Source organism: Anser anser (assembly GCF_964211835.1).
Source record: "Anser anser genome assembly, chromosome: 1".
NCBI lineage: Eukaryota > Metazoa > Chordata > Aves > Anseriformes > Anatidae > Anser > Anser anser.
Window position 1 is genome coordinate 133,901,850 of NC_139720.1, and position 19,850 is coordinate 133,921,699.

At 35.8% G+C, this 19,850-nt stretch overlaps 2 protein-coding genes across 12 annotated transcripts in view; one reads left to right on the top strand and one right to left on the bottom strand.

Annotated features, from left to right (window-relative positions):
- Window positions 1–9,050, top strand: part of LOC310894838 (uncharacterized protein) — a 37,437-nt gene extending 28,387 nt beyond the window's left edge. For 2 of the 4 annotated variants that reach the window (XR_014580208.1, XM_083825434.1), the window contains one exon: window positions 4,430–9,050. Coding sequence is in view for 1 of the 4 variants with exons in the window: in XM_083825434.1 (XP_083681560.1) it covers window positions 4,430–4,600 (171 nt within the window). In the remaining 3 variants the exon portion in view is untranslated. The other 2 variants (XR_014580209.1, XR_014580210.1) reach the window with 2 other exon arrangements.
- A 155-nt stretch (window positions 9,051–9,205) lies between these two features.
- Window positions 9,206–19,850, bottom strand: part of LOC310894811 (uncharacterized protein) — a 38,338-nt gene continuing 27,693 nt past the window's right edge. For 3 of the 8 annotated variants that reach the window (XR_014580189.1, XR_014580191.1, XR_014580195.1), the window contains 2 exons: window positions 11,797–11,885; window positions 9,206–10,934 (listed from right to left, as the gene is read on the bottom strand). The gene's annotated coding sequence lies outside the window, so the exon portion shown is untranslated. Of the gene's footprint in view, window positions 11,886–19,850 lie in introns of all 8 variants that reach the window. The other 5 variants (XR_014580190.1, XR_014580192.1, XR_014580196.1 and 2 more) reach the window with 3 other exon arrangements.

Genomic DNA, 19,850 nt, shown 5'->3' on the forward strand with positions numbered 1-19,850 from the left:
GTTGCAGAGCAGTGCTTACACCAAGCCAAGGACTTTTCGGCTTCTCGCTCTGTCCTGCCAGCGAGCAGGCTAGGGGTGCAGCAGGAGCTGGGAGGGGACAGACCCAGGACAGCTGACCCAAACTGGCCAAAGGGCTATTCCATACCATCTGACGTCATGCTAAACAATAGATAGGGGTGGCTGGCCGGGGTGGGGGGCCGGCTGCTCGGGAATAGGCTGGGCATCGGTCAGCGGGTGGTGAGCAATTACATTGTGCATCATTTGTTTCGTACACATTATTACTAGTAGTACTATTATTATTATTATTATTTTCCTGTCTTAATAAACTATCTTTATCTCAACCCATCGGCTTTCATTTCTTTCCTGATTCTCTCCCCCATCCCAGAGAGGGAGGAGGAGGGGGAGCGAAGAGCAGTGTGGTGCTTAGCTGCCGGCCGGATTAAACCACAACAACACTGCAAGATAATGTGAAAATATAGTAAGAACAAGATGAAGACATAATAAATACAAAGTGAAGAAAGTGAGTCCATGCTCTTAAATTAGAAGGCTTTGAGTAGCTATAGCAATTTGATAAATGTCTTTTAATAGCTTTGATTCATGAGCAATAAACACACAAGTCTTCAAATTTTTGCATCTGATACTTTTTATTAATCAGTTTTCTGGTGTTGTTGAGACGTCTTTGGTTTACCCAATGTGATTTTAGCTGAGTGTATCAATTAGTACATAGATTTTACACAGTGCATAGTACATAGTAAGACCCATAGGCCATGAAATACTTTATAATTTGTCACAAGATAGAGCTGTTTAAAAGGAGTAACTGTTGTGCTATAAAGCAATATGATTCTTCATGCCTCTTAGCAGAAAATCTATTCAAATTTCTAAATGGTGCCAAATTAAAGAAAGTGCCATCCAAGATAAATGATGGCATTGAAGTATGCCACAGGTTGCTCAGGAACTCTTATGGGACACATAAAGAACATGTGAAGGAGATGAGATTGGTAAGGTGAACTTGAAGAGAATTTATCTGTTTTATGCATGGCCAGCAGTACTCTCATGATCTTGTATTCAGATGAATGAAAAAGCCCTGACCATTGCTGGAAGACAGCTGTAGCAGCTGCAGGATGTATCACAGTAGTTTACATTAGTATGTGAGGCTATAAACTCAACAGGCTGACATTAATGAATCAGATTACAGAACCACAGAAGTAACTGAGTTTGGAAGTGACCTCTAGTCCCACCTCTGCTCAAGGAAGGGTCAGTTAGAGCAGGATGCTCTGTACCATGTCTGGGCAGCTTGTGAGTATCTCCAGGGATGGAGATTTCACAGCCTCTGGCTAATCTGGTTCTAGTCTCTCACCATTCTTGTGGTCAACTTATTTTCTTCCATTATCTAATCAAAACTTTTTGTTGTCCAACTTTTGTCTGTTGCCTCTCATTATATCCCCGTACACACCCAAGAGTAAAACAGCTGTCTTTCTAGTTCTATTGAGTTAGTCTGGATCCAGACTGCAGAATATCTTTGCTGAATTTACAATAAACAAGGCAATTCTCTTAGTCCAGTTTCATTAGTGGTTATGGTCCACCCTGTTGTATTAGGAGGCTTATTTACGACAGAAGGAAGCCTGTTTATCCTTCCCTTGCAAGAGGCGTATCAAACAGATAAAATTAGTGTGAAATTTCAAAATCATCTTTTCTATAAAGCAAAGACCTTGAAGATTCTTCATGACAGATGACAGAGTGAGTATCATCAACACTGAGGCATTCAACTGGGGTATTATAAATTCTACCCTGTTATTTTCAACATCAGGTGGACATTCTAGTAGGGAACGAAAACATTTTTGATCTCTAAGTTTTGGCAGAGCAAAAAATCAAATTTTCATTGATATCTGATTATGACCACTGTAAGCCTATGATCTTTCATACCCAAACTCTTCATAGTGTATATTTCACTAAAATATTTGACTTGTAGAAATTGAAGATTTTCTAAAAAACTGTTGAAGTCCCTGTGGGTAAATCTGAAGACCTCAACCAAATCTCATCTCTGAGATGAGATATAATATTGAATATTACATTTATTTTTGATACTCTTATTATAAGAAACGTAGTGTAAAATCTGGAAAGAATTTTGAGATCAACAATAAAAATAAGTAAAGCATGGATAAACTGACGAGTATGAAATGTAAGTAACTTGACTAAGAGAAAGAAAAAAATAGAAATGTATCTTTGCAAATATCTGGAGAACATAACCATCAGAAAAAAAAATCATTCATTGTGCACTACTAATCTACATAATTTTAATAACTTTCAGAGTTACTCTGGCTTTGCAGAGCATAAATGAATAATCCAATTTGTATGAAGGAAAGCAATATATTAAGGTAGCAAATGGATGTAACGTTATATACTAAAAAGAGGAGAACAAAAATATGCTGAACATAAGGAAAGCTTCTTGAAGTTTAAATGTACCTAGCTTGAATACAGACTGAGATGGTTGTTTGCAAACATGATGAATACCAGAAACATTTTTTTTTTGTAAGAAGATTCAATTTCCTCAAGATAAGAGATCAAGATCTCACCCACCATGAGTAGCCTAGTAATCTAAACAATGTTTTGTAACTCACAAACTTAATCTTTGTCAGTGGAGAAGTAGCTTGATTTAGCGCAAGAGAACAATTGGTTTCATCTTCCACATGAGATCACATTTGCGGAGATTGAGTCATGAAGTCTGGGTTTTGTGACCATTTCAGAAATGGCTATATTATATTGATTGAAGACGTTCTAATTGAAGAGTCACTAAGGTTTGGAGATAAATTCTGTTTGTCTGCTATTATTATTTTTTCCTATTTGATGGTATAAATATATGCTTACTGTTTAAAAAAAAAGCAGCTTAGAGCAACTTTTTTCTATTTAAGTAATGGGGGAAAGTGATATGGAGTAAAATGATATGTAAGAGAGTGGTTATTATTTTACTTATGTGAATGACTAGTGAGACAGACTTGTCCATTTTACAGTAAGGTGAATTAATGGTCAAATCTAGTCCTCACATTGGTGGAGGACAACAGATTTGAGAGAATATCTTTTAGTCCTTATCAGTATGATACATCCCAAACAGTTGATCCCTAACAGTTACAATGGAAAAATTGAATGGGACCAGAAAGAATATTTTTAAGAGTTCAAGTTCACACATATCATATGGAGTGAATTTTGTTCACATGTGTTAAGAATGAACATCAAGACCTAATATAGTTTGCTAATATTTTAGACAACTATTCTTTTACCAGTGGTTTTACTTCCATTTATGCACTCACATTTTACTACACAGAATCTCTGATTTAAAGGACTGATTAAGAATCAAATTCACGTACTGAAAAGAAAAAAAAAAAAAGATTTCAGAGCCAAAAGGATGTTCTCAAGGTCTTTCTACTTGTTAGTCTGTGTGTACATCCATTTATAACCGGCAGCTTATTAGAATTATTTTACTCTATTTAAGGAGAACTCTTTATACATATATATATTTTTTTTCACAGAATCATAGAATATCCTGAGTTGGAAGGGACCCATGAGTCCAATGACCAATGAGTCCAAATCCTGGTTCTACACAGGACCACCTGAAAATTAGACCGTATGTCTGAGAGTGTTATCCAGACACTTCTTGAACTCTGGCTGGCTCAGTGTTGTGACCACTGCCCTGGGGAGCCTCTTCCTGTGACTGACCACCCTCTCAGAGAAGAACCTTTTCCTAACATCCAACTTGAACCTACCCTGATGCAGCTTCATTATATTCCTTCAGTTCCTTTTCTCACTATTAACATGGCTAAAACCATTGCTTTCATTTTCTTGTCCAGAATTTTCCTATCAATCAGAGATCTAAGGTTGGGAATGGGGCAGCACTTTTCTACATTTCTACCTTCATGTCTCTTTGAAGGAAAACTAAAAATTAGAAATCACTTCAATTTAAGAGAAGCATGATACCTATAATTACAGTGGGAATTTTGACCAATTCCCACTGTGAAAGGCAGATTTAAGCATTGTGTAATGGAAGAAAATTCAAAAGTAATATTAATTCTAGGATGATTAAACAGAGTATTGCTTCACATTTGTTGTGTGTCGTCTGGAATTCCATCTCACTGAAAAGCTGGCTACATTTTCAATAGAAAAAGAACAGTTTTAGCATTTACCAACGAAGTCACTTTCTCCTTTCCAGAGCAATGTTCTTATTTTCTTTTTAATCTTTTTGTCACATGAAAACCAGTCATAGTAGTGAAAAGTGAACAATCTAGGATGTTAGTGACTTCTTTTACTGCTTATGCAGTTCTGTCTTCCAGATGTACCCTAGTATTTTACATAAGTCGGTAATAATAATTTTAAGTTCATTAACTAAACTAAACAACAAAAAATTACCCTCCCTAATTAGTTTTTTTTTTTTTTTGAGGATTCCCCAGAACAGACTTCTGCAGGCTGGAGGAATGGTCTGAGAGGATCCACCTCAAGTTCTACACAGGAAAATACACGTCCCCTGGCTGGCACTAAGAAAGCCCCTGCACCAGAACAGCCTGGAGATTATCAGGAAAGCAGCTTTGTCAAAGCCGCTTTGTCATGTTGACTCATGTTCAGATTGAACATGAGTCAGCCCTATGTTCACGCAATGAGGAAAGTCATAAGGTCATAAGTTTATAAGGTCAAATTTTAGACTAAGTTATTGTGGAGGTTCTAAAATCTCTATCCTAGGATCCTGAATCTTATTTGTTGAGCAATGAGCAAACTGAAGAGAGAGAGAGGACAGGGACAATGATGATTGCATTCTGCTTACTTAATGTCACTGCTTAGATCATGCACCACTTACACAACCCATCTATTCTTTCACTCAGAAACTGGTCTCCTTTGAACATCAGTACTCCTTTAAGGTGAAAATGGTTGTATACATGGAAAATGGAACACACTGCTATGTTGTCTATGTTTTGTCCTCCAATGTCTGTAGTCTCTTGACTACTCAAAAACTTAAATGGTGAAGAAGGGATAAATTAATCTGTTTGGAGAACACAGAAGCATTACAGAGCAATATGGCAAGAGGTTCACCACAGCAACAGTAAAGCCACAGAACACAAGTCAGAGAGAGATGTTTGTTGCTATACAAGAGTTTATTGTTATAATCTAATGCATAATGTGAAATCAAGTTCAAGTGAACGATGGTAAGGAAAAAAAAGAGGGCCTTGTAATTAAAAGGAATAATCACAGTTTACTAGATTAAACAACATTTTAAAATTGACTGCATAATTATTTTACAACTCTATGTCTTGTAAATATATTGATAGAATCTAGCAAAGAAATCGAAATACTAATTTCTTTAATTTGCAAAGATAGACTTGCTATTGTGTGTCATGACAGCTATCCCTGCTCCGGGCTAGTATAGCAACAAGCAAAATGGAAATACTGCCACCTTGTGTCTGAGCTGACATGAAACGTTACTCTAGGTGAAAAGCTCCAATTACGTTATCTGTACGTGTGTGAACAGCTCTTGAGACCCTAAACCTGAAAGGTTCCATGCACAGGTTTAGAATAAATATATGCAGGAAATACTGTACATAGAGTAATCATAGTATTGTATATAAGAACATGAAAATTTAGTCTAATCATTTATCACACAGGATGCTCAGGAAACTCAATTTTATACATGTATATTGGACTACTAGCCCCAGAGAAGTTAGCTGCAGCAATTGTAGCCATGAACTTGTCTTTTAAGACATGTTCTTATATTTTTATTCAAAAGAGAGCTTTTTTAATTATTATTTTAAGTGTGGTTAACTTATTCCAACAGAAATATCAGTGTTAATAGTTTGAGATAATGTTTAAAAATTAGTTGAGCTGTAAAGACAGTTCTATCAATTTTAAAATATTCCTGATTTAGCAAAATTTTAAAATGTAAAATAACCTACTTTAGAGGATGTAAAAAAATAGCTTCACACACACACAAAACGTATAATTAAATGATTGCATTTAGCAAATAAAGATAGTGTAATCTGTTTATTTTGCCATGTAAGGTGTTCTTTTATGGCAATGGTTTGACAATGTACTTCAGAGAAGGTAAACAGGAAAATTTAAATCAGCTCTTTTCAGTGACTCAGCTTTATTCAAACGAACGGTTACAGTCACAGTAGCCTTCAAAGTATTTTATTGCTATAAGCAAGCACTAAGCCAGATCCTAGTTTTCCAGTTAACTACACTGGGACCATTAATGCATATCTAATTTAGACATGAATTATTCAGCGCCCATTACTTGGGCATTATTAAAAACCTTTAGCAAGTCAGGTAAGTGGATAAGGGAAGATAAATGCATCTGCCACTCTATAAATGCACCACTTTTGCAATAGCGTAATTACATTGCTATGGGGAATGGAATATTTGCTGTTGACTTATAGTATAAAAACGTTATAAAAATATGTGAGGCTACATCAGCACCATAGTCACACTCAAGGTCAACCCTGACCATCACCCTTCCTGAGTCTGTCAAAGCTTGACTCTACTGTGAAGCTTGTTCCATACGCAAGCCCTTCAAGAAACCCACTCCTTTGCAATTTGAAATTCTTTGTTTTCAAGGCAAGCTGGCAAAAATTGAATGACTGAAGCTATGAAAGAGAGCAGCAATGGGGATTAATGACAGGAAGTCTTTGGGCTATTGAGGATTTTGTCTGAAGTCCTGAACCCACTTTAGGAGAGAGTATAGTTAGGGCCTTGAGCACTGACATTCAGAAAGATTCTGGCTGTCTTGCATTGAAGGCAAACTTAGGGGTTAGCAGCAGATGTTAGAACATCAATGGGATAGAGGTGAGACTGGGTTTTGGTATAACTTCAGAGTCTGTGCAGGCAGATCCAGAAGGCATAACATTCTGCCACAGTACGGTGGAAGTGGCATACCATCAAAAAGCCAGAAGTCTTGACAGCTCACTGGAGATTGCTTCTGGTCAGAAATTGTTCATATAATGAGATTATAGAGTAATTCTAGGGAACAGGGAGGTTTTTTTGTTTGTTTGTTTTGTTTTGTTTTTTAAATCATAGTAACTGCACTCCAATAAAACATTTAGCCACTTAAGTAAGCTGAAACTTAAATATTTAAGTTGACCACTTTTAGCGATTTCTGTTGACTTGTTCATAAATGCGTTGCAAAGTCACTGCTCTGTGAAATTCTGCCACTAGCATTACATATTACTGCCTTTAGCAAAAATACATTTTAATGGGAAATCCTGAACTGTGCCAGCAACTGGTAAATCTTGCGTGGTGTGTGGGGGATTCCATTAACAGCACAGATAAGGCTGCAGTTAAGCTGCAAAAGTTTAAAAGAATTAACCCATTTATTTTACTGAAGTAATAAATAATTAGAATCAGCTCAAGAGAACTGAAGTTCTTTACAGCAGTCAAACAAGTAGAGATTATTTTGACAATACTGTTTGAAAAATGTATTGCCATTTGACATCATTTATTCATATCACATGGCAAGGAATGGTAAAATATATCTTAAAGGAATCAAGAAACATATGTGCAAGTGCCTTTCTCAGTACTAAGCAGTAACATTTGTTTCGCTGTATGGTATCTACTTGAATAGCGTAACATTCCATCTACTGAATTAACAGGTAGCTGAAATATTACCCACTACTGTAAATAGAAATACTTATTCTCCACTATATAAAAATGAAATGTATTTGAATTACATCATAGTTGTAGGAAAATGTTTGGATGTCATAATCCAGTGCCAGTCACAAGAGAAACCCTGGTAGAGAGTATTTCATATTCTTGTATAATAAAGTGAGATTCATCTCACTTAATTTCAGGGTTTTTTTTTTGTTTGTTTGTTTGTTTTTCTTCTGCTTACCTTTTTTTTGTTGTTGTTGTGTTTGCTTGTTTTGTTGTTTTATTTATTTTTATTGTCGATTATAAAAGAAGATACATATCTCCAGAGGGCAAGTCAGCGGAGAGAAACAAGGCAGAAAAATCAATTAAATCCTAGATGTTTGGCAATAGAGAAGTTTTGCCTAACACTTCAGTCTTCTATTTGGGACCTTGTTTCCCTTGACATTTCTGATAATTAAGTGCCAACTCAGCTTTTCTATGCATTGTACTTCTTTTTTTTTTCCCTGTTGATCAAATCTCAACTACCCCACATATGTTAGGAAAGAAAGTTTGATCCTTCTTGTAGATATTTCAGGCTCTTTATCTTTCATACTGGCATGGAAAATGCCAATTCAGAGCCAGTTCTACTATGACTTACACAAATCATGTCTAATTCATTTAGCTCTTATATTACTCTTCTGAAAAAAAAAAAGTAATATATGTCTCAGTAATTAGTACTTGTCTAACAGCTTAAGGTAAGTTAAAGTGAGGTTCCCATTTTCATTATGACTTCCTTTAGACAATGCAATAAGAACTATTTATTATGAACATGATAGACCAAGATGCCCATGAAAAATGTGAAAGGTCATTAATAATTCATTCCCACTTACTGTAGAAATCTTTGTCAATAGCATATATCTGCTATAATGTACTGTCTCATCTGCAATGTCAAACAATAGCAAGAATGACACTTGACTTCACCTGTTTCTTTGGCTATTGAGAGTAAACCCTGTAGGACAGGCCATGAGTTTTCCAGAGGTGTTGTGTAAGTTCCCTTCTGAAAATACAGTTGGAGAGCCTCAGTGTTTCAGGAGTTTTGGAAGTGTTCTCTATGAGTTTGTTCACAAGGTCTTTGATGTGGTGTACATTTTATCCTGCGAAATAACAGGGAGAAAAAAGACAAGTTCACATTGACTTGAAGATACTGCACAGAAAATTTTGATAGCAAGGAGATTTATTACAGATCTCCCTTGCCATATTGAGGTGGACAATTTCCATCTGGCTACTCCAAGAGTTCCTGAAATGGGAATGGCTGTCGTAAAGAGTTCCCCAAAGGTCTGAAAGGTCAGTAAGATTTTCCACTTTAAAAGAACTGAAACTCATTTCTCAATTGAGTGGCATATGACAAGGAAAAAACAAAACAACAAAACAAAAGAAAAAAAAAAAACAAACAGCTTCCGTGTGTGTAGTTAAATGGCTTCAGACTTGATTTGTTGACATTTTGTTGGCTGATAAGAGGATACACCTAAGAATAAAATGCACATATGGGACATTTATTTGTCAAACCATCCCTGACAAGTGAAATTTCCCATTAGACTACAAATACAGAACAGCTGTGAAAACCTAGACAACTTATTATAAGCAAGAATAGGCTGAACTAGAAAATAAAAAGCAGTTATTTTGGAAATTAAATCTCAAAGCTCTAAATAACCTCATAGGAAAAAAAATTTTTAAGTTTAAGTTTTTTTATAGTAATCACATTTTTCTAAAATGAGGAATATGGTGTTGTTTTTTGTTTTTGTTTGTTTTTTACTGGTGTCTTCAAAATTCAAGCTACAAACATCTTTTTATTTATTCAATACAGAGAAAAGATAATCAGTGGTAGTACATGCTATTATCTCACACTGTCACAAGTCCAAATGTGAGATCAAGTTATTCTGAAACATTTCAAGTATGCTTGTATGTAGCATGCAAGTTGTAACATCTTTTTCATGTTTTGGCTGTGTCAAAATGCAGACCTTAAGAACAATTTTGAGTAAAATCTTCTGCGACTGAAAAAATATTACTCAAGATACTTGTTCTAAAATTTTCTAGATTGTGTGACTGGTTGTCTTATGCAAGCACAGTGGAAGGCATATATCAAACATTGTATAACCAAGTTACAGTGCAACACTCTATTAAGCAAGTTGCTTGGAAGTTTGATTTCAGAAGCTTTTCTTTTCCAAATATAGCTTTCATATAAAAAATTAAATGAAAGGTTTACGTAGTGATCTTACGTGAACAGAAAGGGATATATTTCAGCCACTGAAATCAACATAATTCCTCAGGTGGGTACTACAGAATAATTTAACACAATTGGTGGTCTGTGCTTAAGAAAAGCAAAACGCTAGAGCAGCAGGGATTCTGCAGGTCAGGAAACAGCATGGAAAAACCTGCTGGTACTATATATGGCATCCTCATTTCAGTGAACAGTAATTTCAAACAGTCTTTTAAAGTCATCAGTAAATATATAAAACCTTTCATATGAATTTTAACTTTAGTCAATTATTAACAGAGATGCAAAACAATGGATTATTTTATGTCTCACCTGAAGTCATTTGTAATTTCCAGAGCTAGTGTTCCAGAGCTAGTATACAAATATATCCTGTAAATAAAAGCATTAAAAGCATTTGGATACTTCAGAAACAAAATGTGTTGAAGTCATTTTTATTAATCCAGATCTACAGTGATAAGTCATATTCTCAGAAATTCTACAATTAAAATTAAAATATCACCATAACAATTATCAAAAATTGGGCTTCAAAGCTGTATTATATTTGGAGATTCTTTGCAGTCAAATTGCAATAAGATGTCAAGTTAACATTATATGTCTTTCAGTGTGAAAATTCATTTGAATTAAATACATTCTAAATCAGCAATTATGGTAGCTTGGCGTGATTAACATGAGTTAAAATGAATCAGAGATGAGGTTAATCACATAAAATACCTGAAGTATAACTTTTCTTACAAGAAGTATCTCAGGAACTGACAGAAAAGTATAGAATAATCTAGCTTAAGAATTTCTCAAGAAATATGCTTATTTTTCATATACATTTTCACTAAAGTTCTCCTCTCCTGCTACACATATGAAAATGTCATCACAATAAAGGCAAAAGCTCAATATCAGAAGACAACAGGAGAAATAAATGAAGATAACCTACTCCTGTTACACTACAATATCAATTTCTTACCTTGCATCTTTATTAAGTACAGATCTACAACTTCTCCTCAGGTCTGGTGTTTGAAGCCAGGAGGTTAGATAGCCTTTACTCTTTCCAATAAGTCCAAGCTTGAATCTAGTATGTCAAATTAATATTGAAACATAGCACCACATTAGCTTTACACAGTAATATGATGAGTAGACAAAATCCTTCTTTTAGACTGTACTTTTTTTTTTGGATGGCATGTTTAGTACGAACTTCTAAAATAAAATACATAGATGACTTAAACTAGCTTACAGGGCTGTCTTTGTTCCTACCAGCATTTTACATTTATAGATTTATGTAAAGTCATCTTTCTCCACAGGCTAAGAATTACAGAAATGCCAAGTTTTCTGCTTAACAAAACCAGTTCCCAAAAGGGCAAATGACTACAGGATCCAATTGCTTGCAAATTATTTCAGAAAAAAAAAAAATGAGAGAGCAAAGAGAAGATGAGGTTTAATAACACTTCATATTTATCCAGGGATTCAAAACGTTGAAGTTTGTTAAATAAGAATGATAATACATTTCTGTGCTTTTAGTAAGCATAGACTGCTCAAAGGACTGAGCTAGCACTGAAAAGAATGAAAAACAAAACAAAACATACATGAGCGAAGGGACTTGCCCAAGGTCACAGTCAAGTCAGCAGTAGTGACAGTGATCAAGTGTATGTTGATAGAGAACAGTGTTCTGTGCCTACAAAAGGAAGGTATTTTCCCTATTTTAAGGATCTACAGTTCATTACCCACAAGGGACTATATGAAGTTCTGATGCAGCTGTACTATAGTTCTGCTGATAACTTTAGGCAGAATATTTTCTCTGGCATTTATTTTTGTAGTATGAAAACCCAACTCCCCTTTACTTAGTAGCCATATACAGGATTTGAAATTTTCCACTAGATAGTTTCAGTCTGTAACAGTTCAAATTCGATACACCTTAATGTAAAATAACAGAAGACCTTCTGTCCTTTTGCTTCTTTCAGTTGGATTTATGCCATTGGGAACACCTCCCTCCTCCCTCTTCTTCTTCTTCTGACTTAAGATTGAACTAAAACAAACAACAACAAAAACATAAAAAATCTTTGTACAACAATAATTCCAACTTTCTTTCTTTCTTCCTTACAATTACCTTGATTTATGCTTTGCAAATGTATGTTATTATTTACCAGGCACCATAACATTATTTACCAGGCACATAACAACACATAACCATAACATTCTATGTTTAAAGTATGTAAGGTAGTCATGGAGTCATTTATGCTGTAAGAAATCTTGACTTGCATGTGATCCACACTTGCAGCTCCCAGTTCCTCCTGATCTATTTCACTTGTGTATTGCTGTTTCCTAGTGCAAAACCACATAAAATACTGATCTGTTCTCTCCCACAGTCTGATCTACAATCTATTTCCTTCCACTGAAAACAAAGCCAAAAAAACCCACCCAAAATAAAAAGACAGATTTGCATCTGCCAAAAGCCCTGATGGGCATGGATGTAGGTTTTTATTTTTTATTTTTTATTTATTTTTATTTTTTTTACCTGCATTTTATCTTGTTCTCAGCATGTCAACTCCCTAACTTCCACACAGAAGAAAAATTATAATCTTCAAGCCCTTGCTTTAACTTTTTTTCATTCTGATCAGCTACCCACGCTTTTGTAGTGGGTTTATGTGGCAAGGTTTTGGTAGCAGGGGGCCATAGGGGGGGCTTCTGTGAGAAGGATCTAGAAGCTGCCCCATGTGAGGTAAGGGCCCCACTGCTGACCAGAGCTGAGCCAATAAGCGATGTTGTTTTGCGCCTCTGCGAGAACATATTTAAGACAGGGAAAAAAATGCTGAGCCACACAGCAGCTGGGAGAGTGAGAGGAGTGAGGAACAGCCTTGCAGGCGCCAAGGTCAGTGAAGAAGGAGGGGGAGAGGTGCTCCAGGCACCGGAGCAGAAGTCCCCTGCGGCCTGTGGTGAGGACCATGGTGAAGCAGGCTGTCCCCCTGCAGCCCATGGAGTACCACGGTGGAGCAGGGTTCCACGCTGCAGCCCGTGGAGGAGACCACGGTGGAGCAGGTGGACCTGCATCGACGGAGGCTGCGGCCTGTAGAAGACCCCCGCTGGAGCAGATTCCGGGCCGGACCTGTAGCCCGTGGAGAGGAGCCCACGCAGGAGCAGGGGGCCTGGCAGGAGCTGCTGACCATGGGGGACCCAGGTTGGAGCAGTTTGCTCCTGAGGGATGGACCCCGTGGTACGGACCCATATCTGGAGCAGTTCTTGAAGAGCTGCTGCCTGTGGGCAGCCCACGCCGGATCAGTTCAGCAAGGACTGCACCCTGTGGGAGGGACCCCATGGCACAGGGGACGAGAGTGACCGAGAAGCAGCGGCGGAGAAGAAGCACTATAGACTGACCATAACCCCCATTCCCCCTTTCCCCTGCGCTGCACGGGGGGAGGAGGTGGAAGAGGGTGTATGGGGGGAAGGTGTTCTTGGTTTCTTTCCTTTGTCTCTCACTTCTCTAGCTTGTTAGTAATAGGTAATAAATCTTACTATCTCCCTATGCTGAGTTTGTTTTGCTCATCACGATAATTACTGCGCGATCTCCCTGTCCTTATTTCAATCTTTGAGCCCTTTTCATCATATTTTCTCCCCGTTCCTCTTTGAGGAGGGGGAGTGAGAGAGCGGTTGTGGTGGAGCTCGGCCGCCCACCCGAGTAAAACCACCACAGTTTTCTAGGTGATCTTTCACTTCTCCATGCTTTTGAATGCCTAAAACTTTAATAGTAGTGATTCCAATCTATGCCATAGAAGGAGTTTGCTTTGGAACGTTCTATGATCCTTTTCACTGGTTATCTAGATCAGGAAAATGATCGGAACATAAATATTTACTTTTTTTTTTTTTTTTTTTCCCCTGTAGAAACCAAAATATGGAAGTGTTCTTTGCTTCATCAGTTTATATATAATACAACATAACTGTGCTATAAAGTAGAGTTAAAGCAGTTTTGCTTTAAATCCTGAAGGAGCGTAGTTACTAGCATCGTACTGAACCTACAGTCCATCAGCTCCATCCGAGCCACAACGATCATCATTTAAGAGATTTCAAAGCTTCTCAAGCAGGGGATACCATATAGAAATGTACCTCTCCCATCATACAAGGTTTTTATCCAGAGAACCTTAGTAAGTAGGAAGGATAAGTCCCCAAGACTCTTTGTTTTACTCCCTTGAATTATCCTCAAATCAACTCCAACATAGTCTACTTTTAGATCATCAGGATAATTCTTTCCAGTTTTCTTCACACTTAGACCACTCTCTTGTCTTGTGGTACCATATCTCACAGCAGTTCCCAACACCAAGTTCTGCCCAAAGCAATGCTTCCCCTTCCAATTAAATCAAGCAGAAAGCAGCTTTCCTGGTTGCTTATTCATTGGTACTAACATCTTTTCTCAGGTAAAATACATCTTCTGCTCTTCTGGAGCACAGTCCCACACCTGGAGAGATGACTAACAAGTCACAGGTGAACTCCCATAAGTGGTTAACCTCCCTTCTGACATTTCTGTGGTGTTCTAATTGAATTTCTATGCTGAATGCACACCTCATTGGTCTACTTTCCATTTTCGATCTTCTACTATGTGGGATATGTGACACTTCAAACATTAAATATGTTAGATGTTAGAAGTAAGGGCATGAAGGGGTAATTTCTATTACACAGTGTGCTTCTTTTACTTATCACATTTGAGATAGTAATAGTTTCATCTATTAATCTTCATGTACTCATGCAGATAGGGTGTATGAACTGAAGGCAGAAAAACAACTCTTGTACCTTGTTATCAGTAAATTATTATTATTATTATTATCATTATTATTATTTGTTTACATAGCTACACTACCATTTTTTTCTACTGGGGAGCTGCAAGTTGCGTTCTTTCCTCCTGGTGCAGTTTTGAGAAGTAAGAAAGGAGTGAAAAGGAAATGAAAAAAGGTGATCTTTTAGTGTCTGTTCCCTAGATTTTCTGGCAATCACCCATATAAATCATACAACACTGCCAAAATGGAAGGCTGACATCATTTTATATCAAAGTCAGTGTTTTTGTTCCTCAGGTTTTTAGAAAATGGTTCTGAGACACGCCTAAAACAATTTATAAGGGAGATTTGCTTTGAATAAGAAAATTCAAAATATTTCCCTTGCAGACTTATAATTTTTCTCACACACCCATGTTTTCTCTGGATTCCTCAGCTTCAGATATATACTGGATCATCAGTTGGAAATAATTTCATTTCTCTCAGGGCAGAATTTTTGACATTTCTCCTCTTTTGCCTTGAAGTATGTCTTTGCAGCACTAGCTGTGATTTAACAGTGTTACATTAAGGAAAAAAGACTTTCTGAAGATAGTGAAGAATGATATTTTCTCTCAGTGTACTTTACTGAATAGTTAAAACAAGCAAATGCCTGCCTGAATTTTATTTGTTACTTGTGGCTCAGACTTGACCCTGCTGAATCTTGTGTATTTGCATATTTACAGGGCTTACCCTGAATTTGATTTGGCTACATGGTATTTGCTTTGTTTTGTTTGGATGTCAATAGACATACATTGAGATGATAGAGAAAATAATGCATATCATATCATCAAAAATATGTTATAGATAAAGTATATGGAGATCATGAAATTGATATTTGTGTTGAATTTCTAAACTCTTTGAATAAACTTTACTTACATGTTAAATAGGTAGAATACTTGAAAATATAAAGTATGTAGTATAAAGTCAGTAACATTCTTTTGAAACATGATTTTGTTCTTGTTATCAGCATGGCTTATATAATTGGAATTAGTACAAAGGGGGAAAAGGATTCACTAGGGAAACAACAGTTAAGAAATATGTAAGTTTTTTCTATTTAGGATGGAAATAAGAGGAAAAAAGTGAGGTTGAAAATAATCAGTTACAGAAACAAAAGAGGAATTTCAGCCTAAAGAGAATTTTTCTGGCACTTTTTTTTTTTTTTTTTTTAAACATAGAAAATATTAAACTATACTTGACACCACTTTTGAACTTGCTGCAACTGCAGAAGCTATCTCTGAGTGTTTCCATAGGACTCCACAGCTTCTGGTCTTAACAAAATAGGGAGAAGTTCTCATTTAAAGATGTTTCACACATGAAGTCTATATACTCTCCAACAAAGTCTATGTGAATTGAGACTTGAGGGGGTTAAATACAAGATGTCTTGGAGTTTATTTTTTAAGTCAGAAAAAAACTTTATAAGTATAAAACTTCGTAACATAAAACTTCATGAAACTCTATTTAACCTTTGAGATTATGCTTCCATTAAGGTTTCTGTTTCCTCTTCACTCTTTCATTCATTCATTATGCCATAATGAGCTATTTCTGAGGCATAATATGAATGTGCCCGTTCTTAATCTGTACTGTGATAGAAAAACAGAAGGAAAATAACACTGTATGATGCAATTCATTTTCAGTATTTTTTTCTACTATCAACCCTCTCCCATCTCATTTGAATTTCAGAGGAGAAAAGAAACACAACAGCTGCCTTCCCCTATTCGTGATGTCTTGGCAGATTCAGATTAGTGGAAAACTGTGCAACCTGCCTACTCTTATTAACTCTAAGGGACACAATGACTTGGTCTTCTTGTAGGCAATTTCTCTAAGAAACATAGGATGGAAAAGATAGTGGGGACTACGTGTTGTTTCCTAAAAAGATTAAGGTGAGAAATTCTGGTGTGATAGTAGAAGGTATACTGAAGTAATCGTTACCATTCTGGAGCTTGTCTGGGTTATGGTGCAAAGCATCTACATGTCAGACTAGAAACTGTAGTTGAATTACTGGCATGTGATTTCAGCTTTTCAAGTTTGTTTGACTGTCTTAAAAAATAATAATAATAGTAATAAAAATCTAAACATACCTGGATTAAATTTTGATCAAATCAAGGAGCATTTGGACAATGGTCTCAGACATATGGTTTGATTTTTGGGTGGTCCTGTGTGGAGACGGGAATTGTACTTAGTGATCCTTGTGGGTCCCTTCCAACTCAAGATTCTCTTTTCCCTTCCTATTACTAAGCTAGGTTCAAATGCTTTTGTACATTATTCATCTGCTACCAAGGATTTGGCTCCGACAGGTTATTTCATCCAATGCAACCATTTCACTTGTAACTGCTGCTTTAATTTCCATTACCTTTGGAGAGCTATTTATGTACTGCTAATGTAGTTAACTGTTAATGTTAGTTCTTCCTCATTTCCACTACAGAATATTAATGCAGTTCAAGGGGAAAACTAATTTAATAGCATTAGGCATTTTGGGAATGTATAAATAAATGAAGGGCAAAATAAATTAGAAGATGAACCTGGAATGCATGGGTAATTAATACCAGGTATATATATTTTTTCTCATCTGGGAGAAGAAAGGGTGCTGAAAATGTCATTGCATTTTATATATCAGTATTTTTCATTTTTCCTCTGTCTGAAGGGAAGACACTGATGATCTGTTAAATCAAGTAGGGAAAGAATAGATATGAAGATATTTCAACACTCAGTTCAAATCTCTCTATTATTCTTGGCAATAACTACTTCTATAACTAGGCTTGAAAGGCATGGTATGAGAGAGTATAACGACATTTCTTGGTTTAGTTTCCATAGCCCTTGGATTCCGCTGAAGGCTTCTTAACTCCTTGGAGTTTAGGAAAGACTGAAATTGTCTGAAAAAAAAGACACACAGGCCCAATGTGTTCCACTAATACCAGTGAGAGGTTTTGTTCAACTTCTTCCCATACCAGGACCCTTGGAACATCTATATTTATTGACAAGCTGATGGCATTCGTTATTCTAAATATATCTGTAAGTCTAAACCCTCTGATACCAGGTGATTTCCTCAGTCTTGAAGTCCATCTGGCAGGATCCACTCAATGGATATAATTTATACTTGATTTCAAGAAATTCACCTCAAAGGAAATTTTTCCACATACACTTACATAAATAAGGGGTGTGGATTACTTCTTTCTGTAATTATCTTGAAAGGCTGTTTTTTCAGAATCAGATAGCTTGGTTATCTTTTTGGCTATCTTTTCCTTCGCTATATTCATCAATATTCTCTATTTTTGATTCAAGCAGTTTCAGTGTCTTATAATTTTGTGTTTACATTTGTATTTCATTCTTAAGTATTCCTAATCTAGCTTTTACAGAAGACAGAATCTTCTCAAAAGTTAATATGTCTTCAGAATTTTTTTCCAGTTTAACTGACAGAAAATCTTTAGGAGCTGTGGTTTGGAGAGATTACTGGCTGCCGCATTGCTGAATCTAACCTGAGACTCCCATAGGTCAGTTTACTTTGAAGTTAGAGTTATTATCTAATCTTTCTCTCTTTTTATTTTTTTTTAATTTTTATTTATTTATTTTTTTAGCTCTCTGTTTTGTTCATTCACAAAGTAGTAGGTATTATTTTTCCCAAACTAAACAATGTTTTGTAGGACCTGAGATGTGTTAAAGGAAGAAAAGTTTTTTATTTATGCTCCACCAAATCCAGCTAATAAAAAAAAAAAAAAAAAAAAGCTCCAGCAGGTGAAATTTTGGACTCAGTCATCACTCTAACAACATATACCTGAAGATGGTGAGGGTATCCAAATTTGAAGAGTACACGTGAAGACTAGGATGAGGCTAGTATATAGATATATCATATATATTGTAGAGCCCACATATATATTTTTATCTGTCTATATATATTCCTGCAGAGTTGCATGACTCTGCAGGAGAAGAGACAATATAATAGAAAGCAGACAATATAATAGTTTACATGTATATGTGTAATACCTACTATTAGCTTTAAATGGCCAATAATAATAAAAACAGCATGTTTTGCTGAGACATCATGTGGGAATGGCACATTTTTATGAATCAGTGAGCTGCTGTCAGAGCATGTTCATGACCTTTTAGATCAACCAAATATTGTGATTTGGATGAATTAGTGGTAGGCTGCTAAATGAACCTAGTGCACCTATGTTTCATTTGCTACCATTAAAATATAAATTTGTGCTTTTTCTCTTTTCTAACAGCTATAAGCATATGTGATTCTAGCTTTCTAAATCATATCTATTGGTTACATACTTCAGGCCCAGCTACTGTACACATATGGATTAAATTACTTATTGGGACACTGGTCGGATCTCAACTGTGATGTGACGATTATCAGATGTTTTTTACCCTTCTCAAGCACAAAGGCCTGAAGTATATATTAAGCCATAAACATTCTATTTAGGGTAGTGTTAAAGTTCTGATAAATTCCTAGCAATGTTCAAGAAGATGTAAGTTGAAGCTGTTGATGACCAGAAGTTACTATGAAAGAGTAATCCTTACTTTCCAAAGGCAGTATCTTAAAATCTGACAAAGTGGCTCCTAAGAACTGACCTCATAAATTGCATGAACTTCAGACATATGTAGTTTCACGGATATCAGGTATTCACATATAATAGGTTTGCCATGCTAGGAAAATTATTTTAAAAATATTAAGAAAATTGCAACTATTTAGGAGTTGAATGAATACTTTCATGAAAAGATTGTTTCCGGTCATAATGTTGATTTGATATTTTGAAGAATTTTTAAAATGAAAAACGTGTTTTCTCGTAAAAATGTTAAATTGTACAGAGGAAAAAGGGTTTTATTTCCATGATGTAATGTTTTTAAACCATGATGTAGCTTTAAAAAAAAGCTATTATTCATGCACTTTTATCCAATTTCTAAAATTTTGATTCATTATTATTTTTCATTTCAATTTTTTAAACAAATCTTGTTGTTGTTTTTGTTGTTGTTTTTTCCATGACTCCTAGCTAAAATGTATGTTTTATTTCTCAGTGAAAACAACAGCAAAAAAAACCCTAAACTTTCACTGTTTTTATCATTCTTCCTTGTTATTGGCATAAATTGATTAACATCTATGTTATTTTAATCAACACTTTTCTATTTATTTTTTTTCCTTTTTCCTTCTCCGTAATATTCCAAAATATCATGAATATTAAAACTTTTGCAGAGTA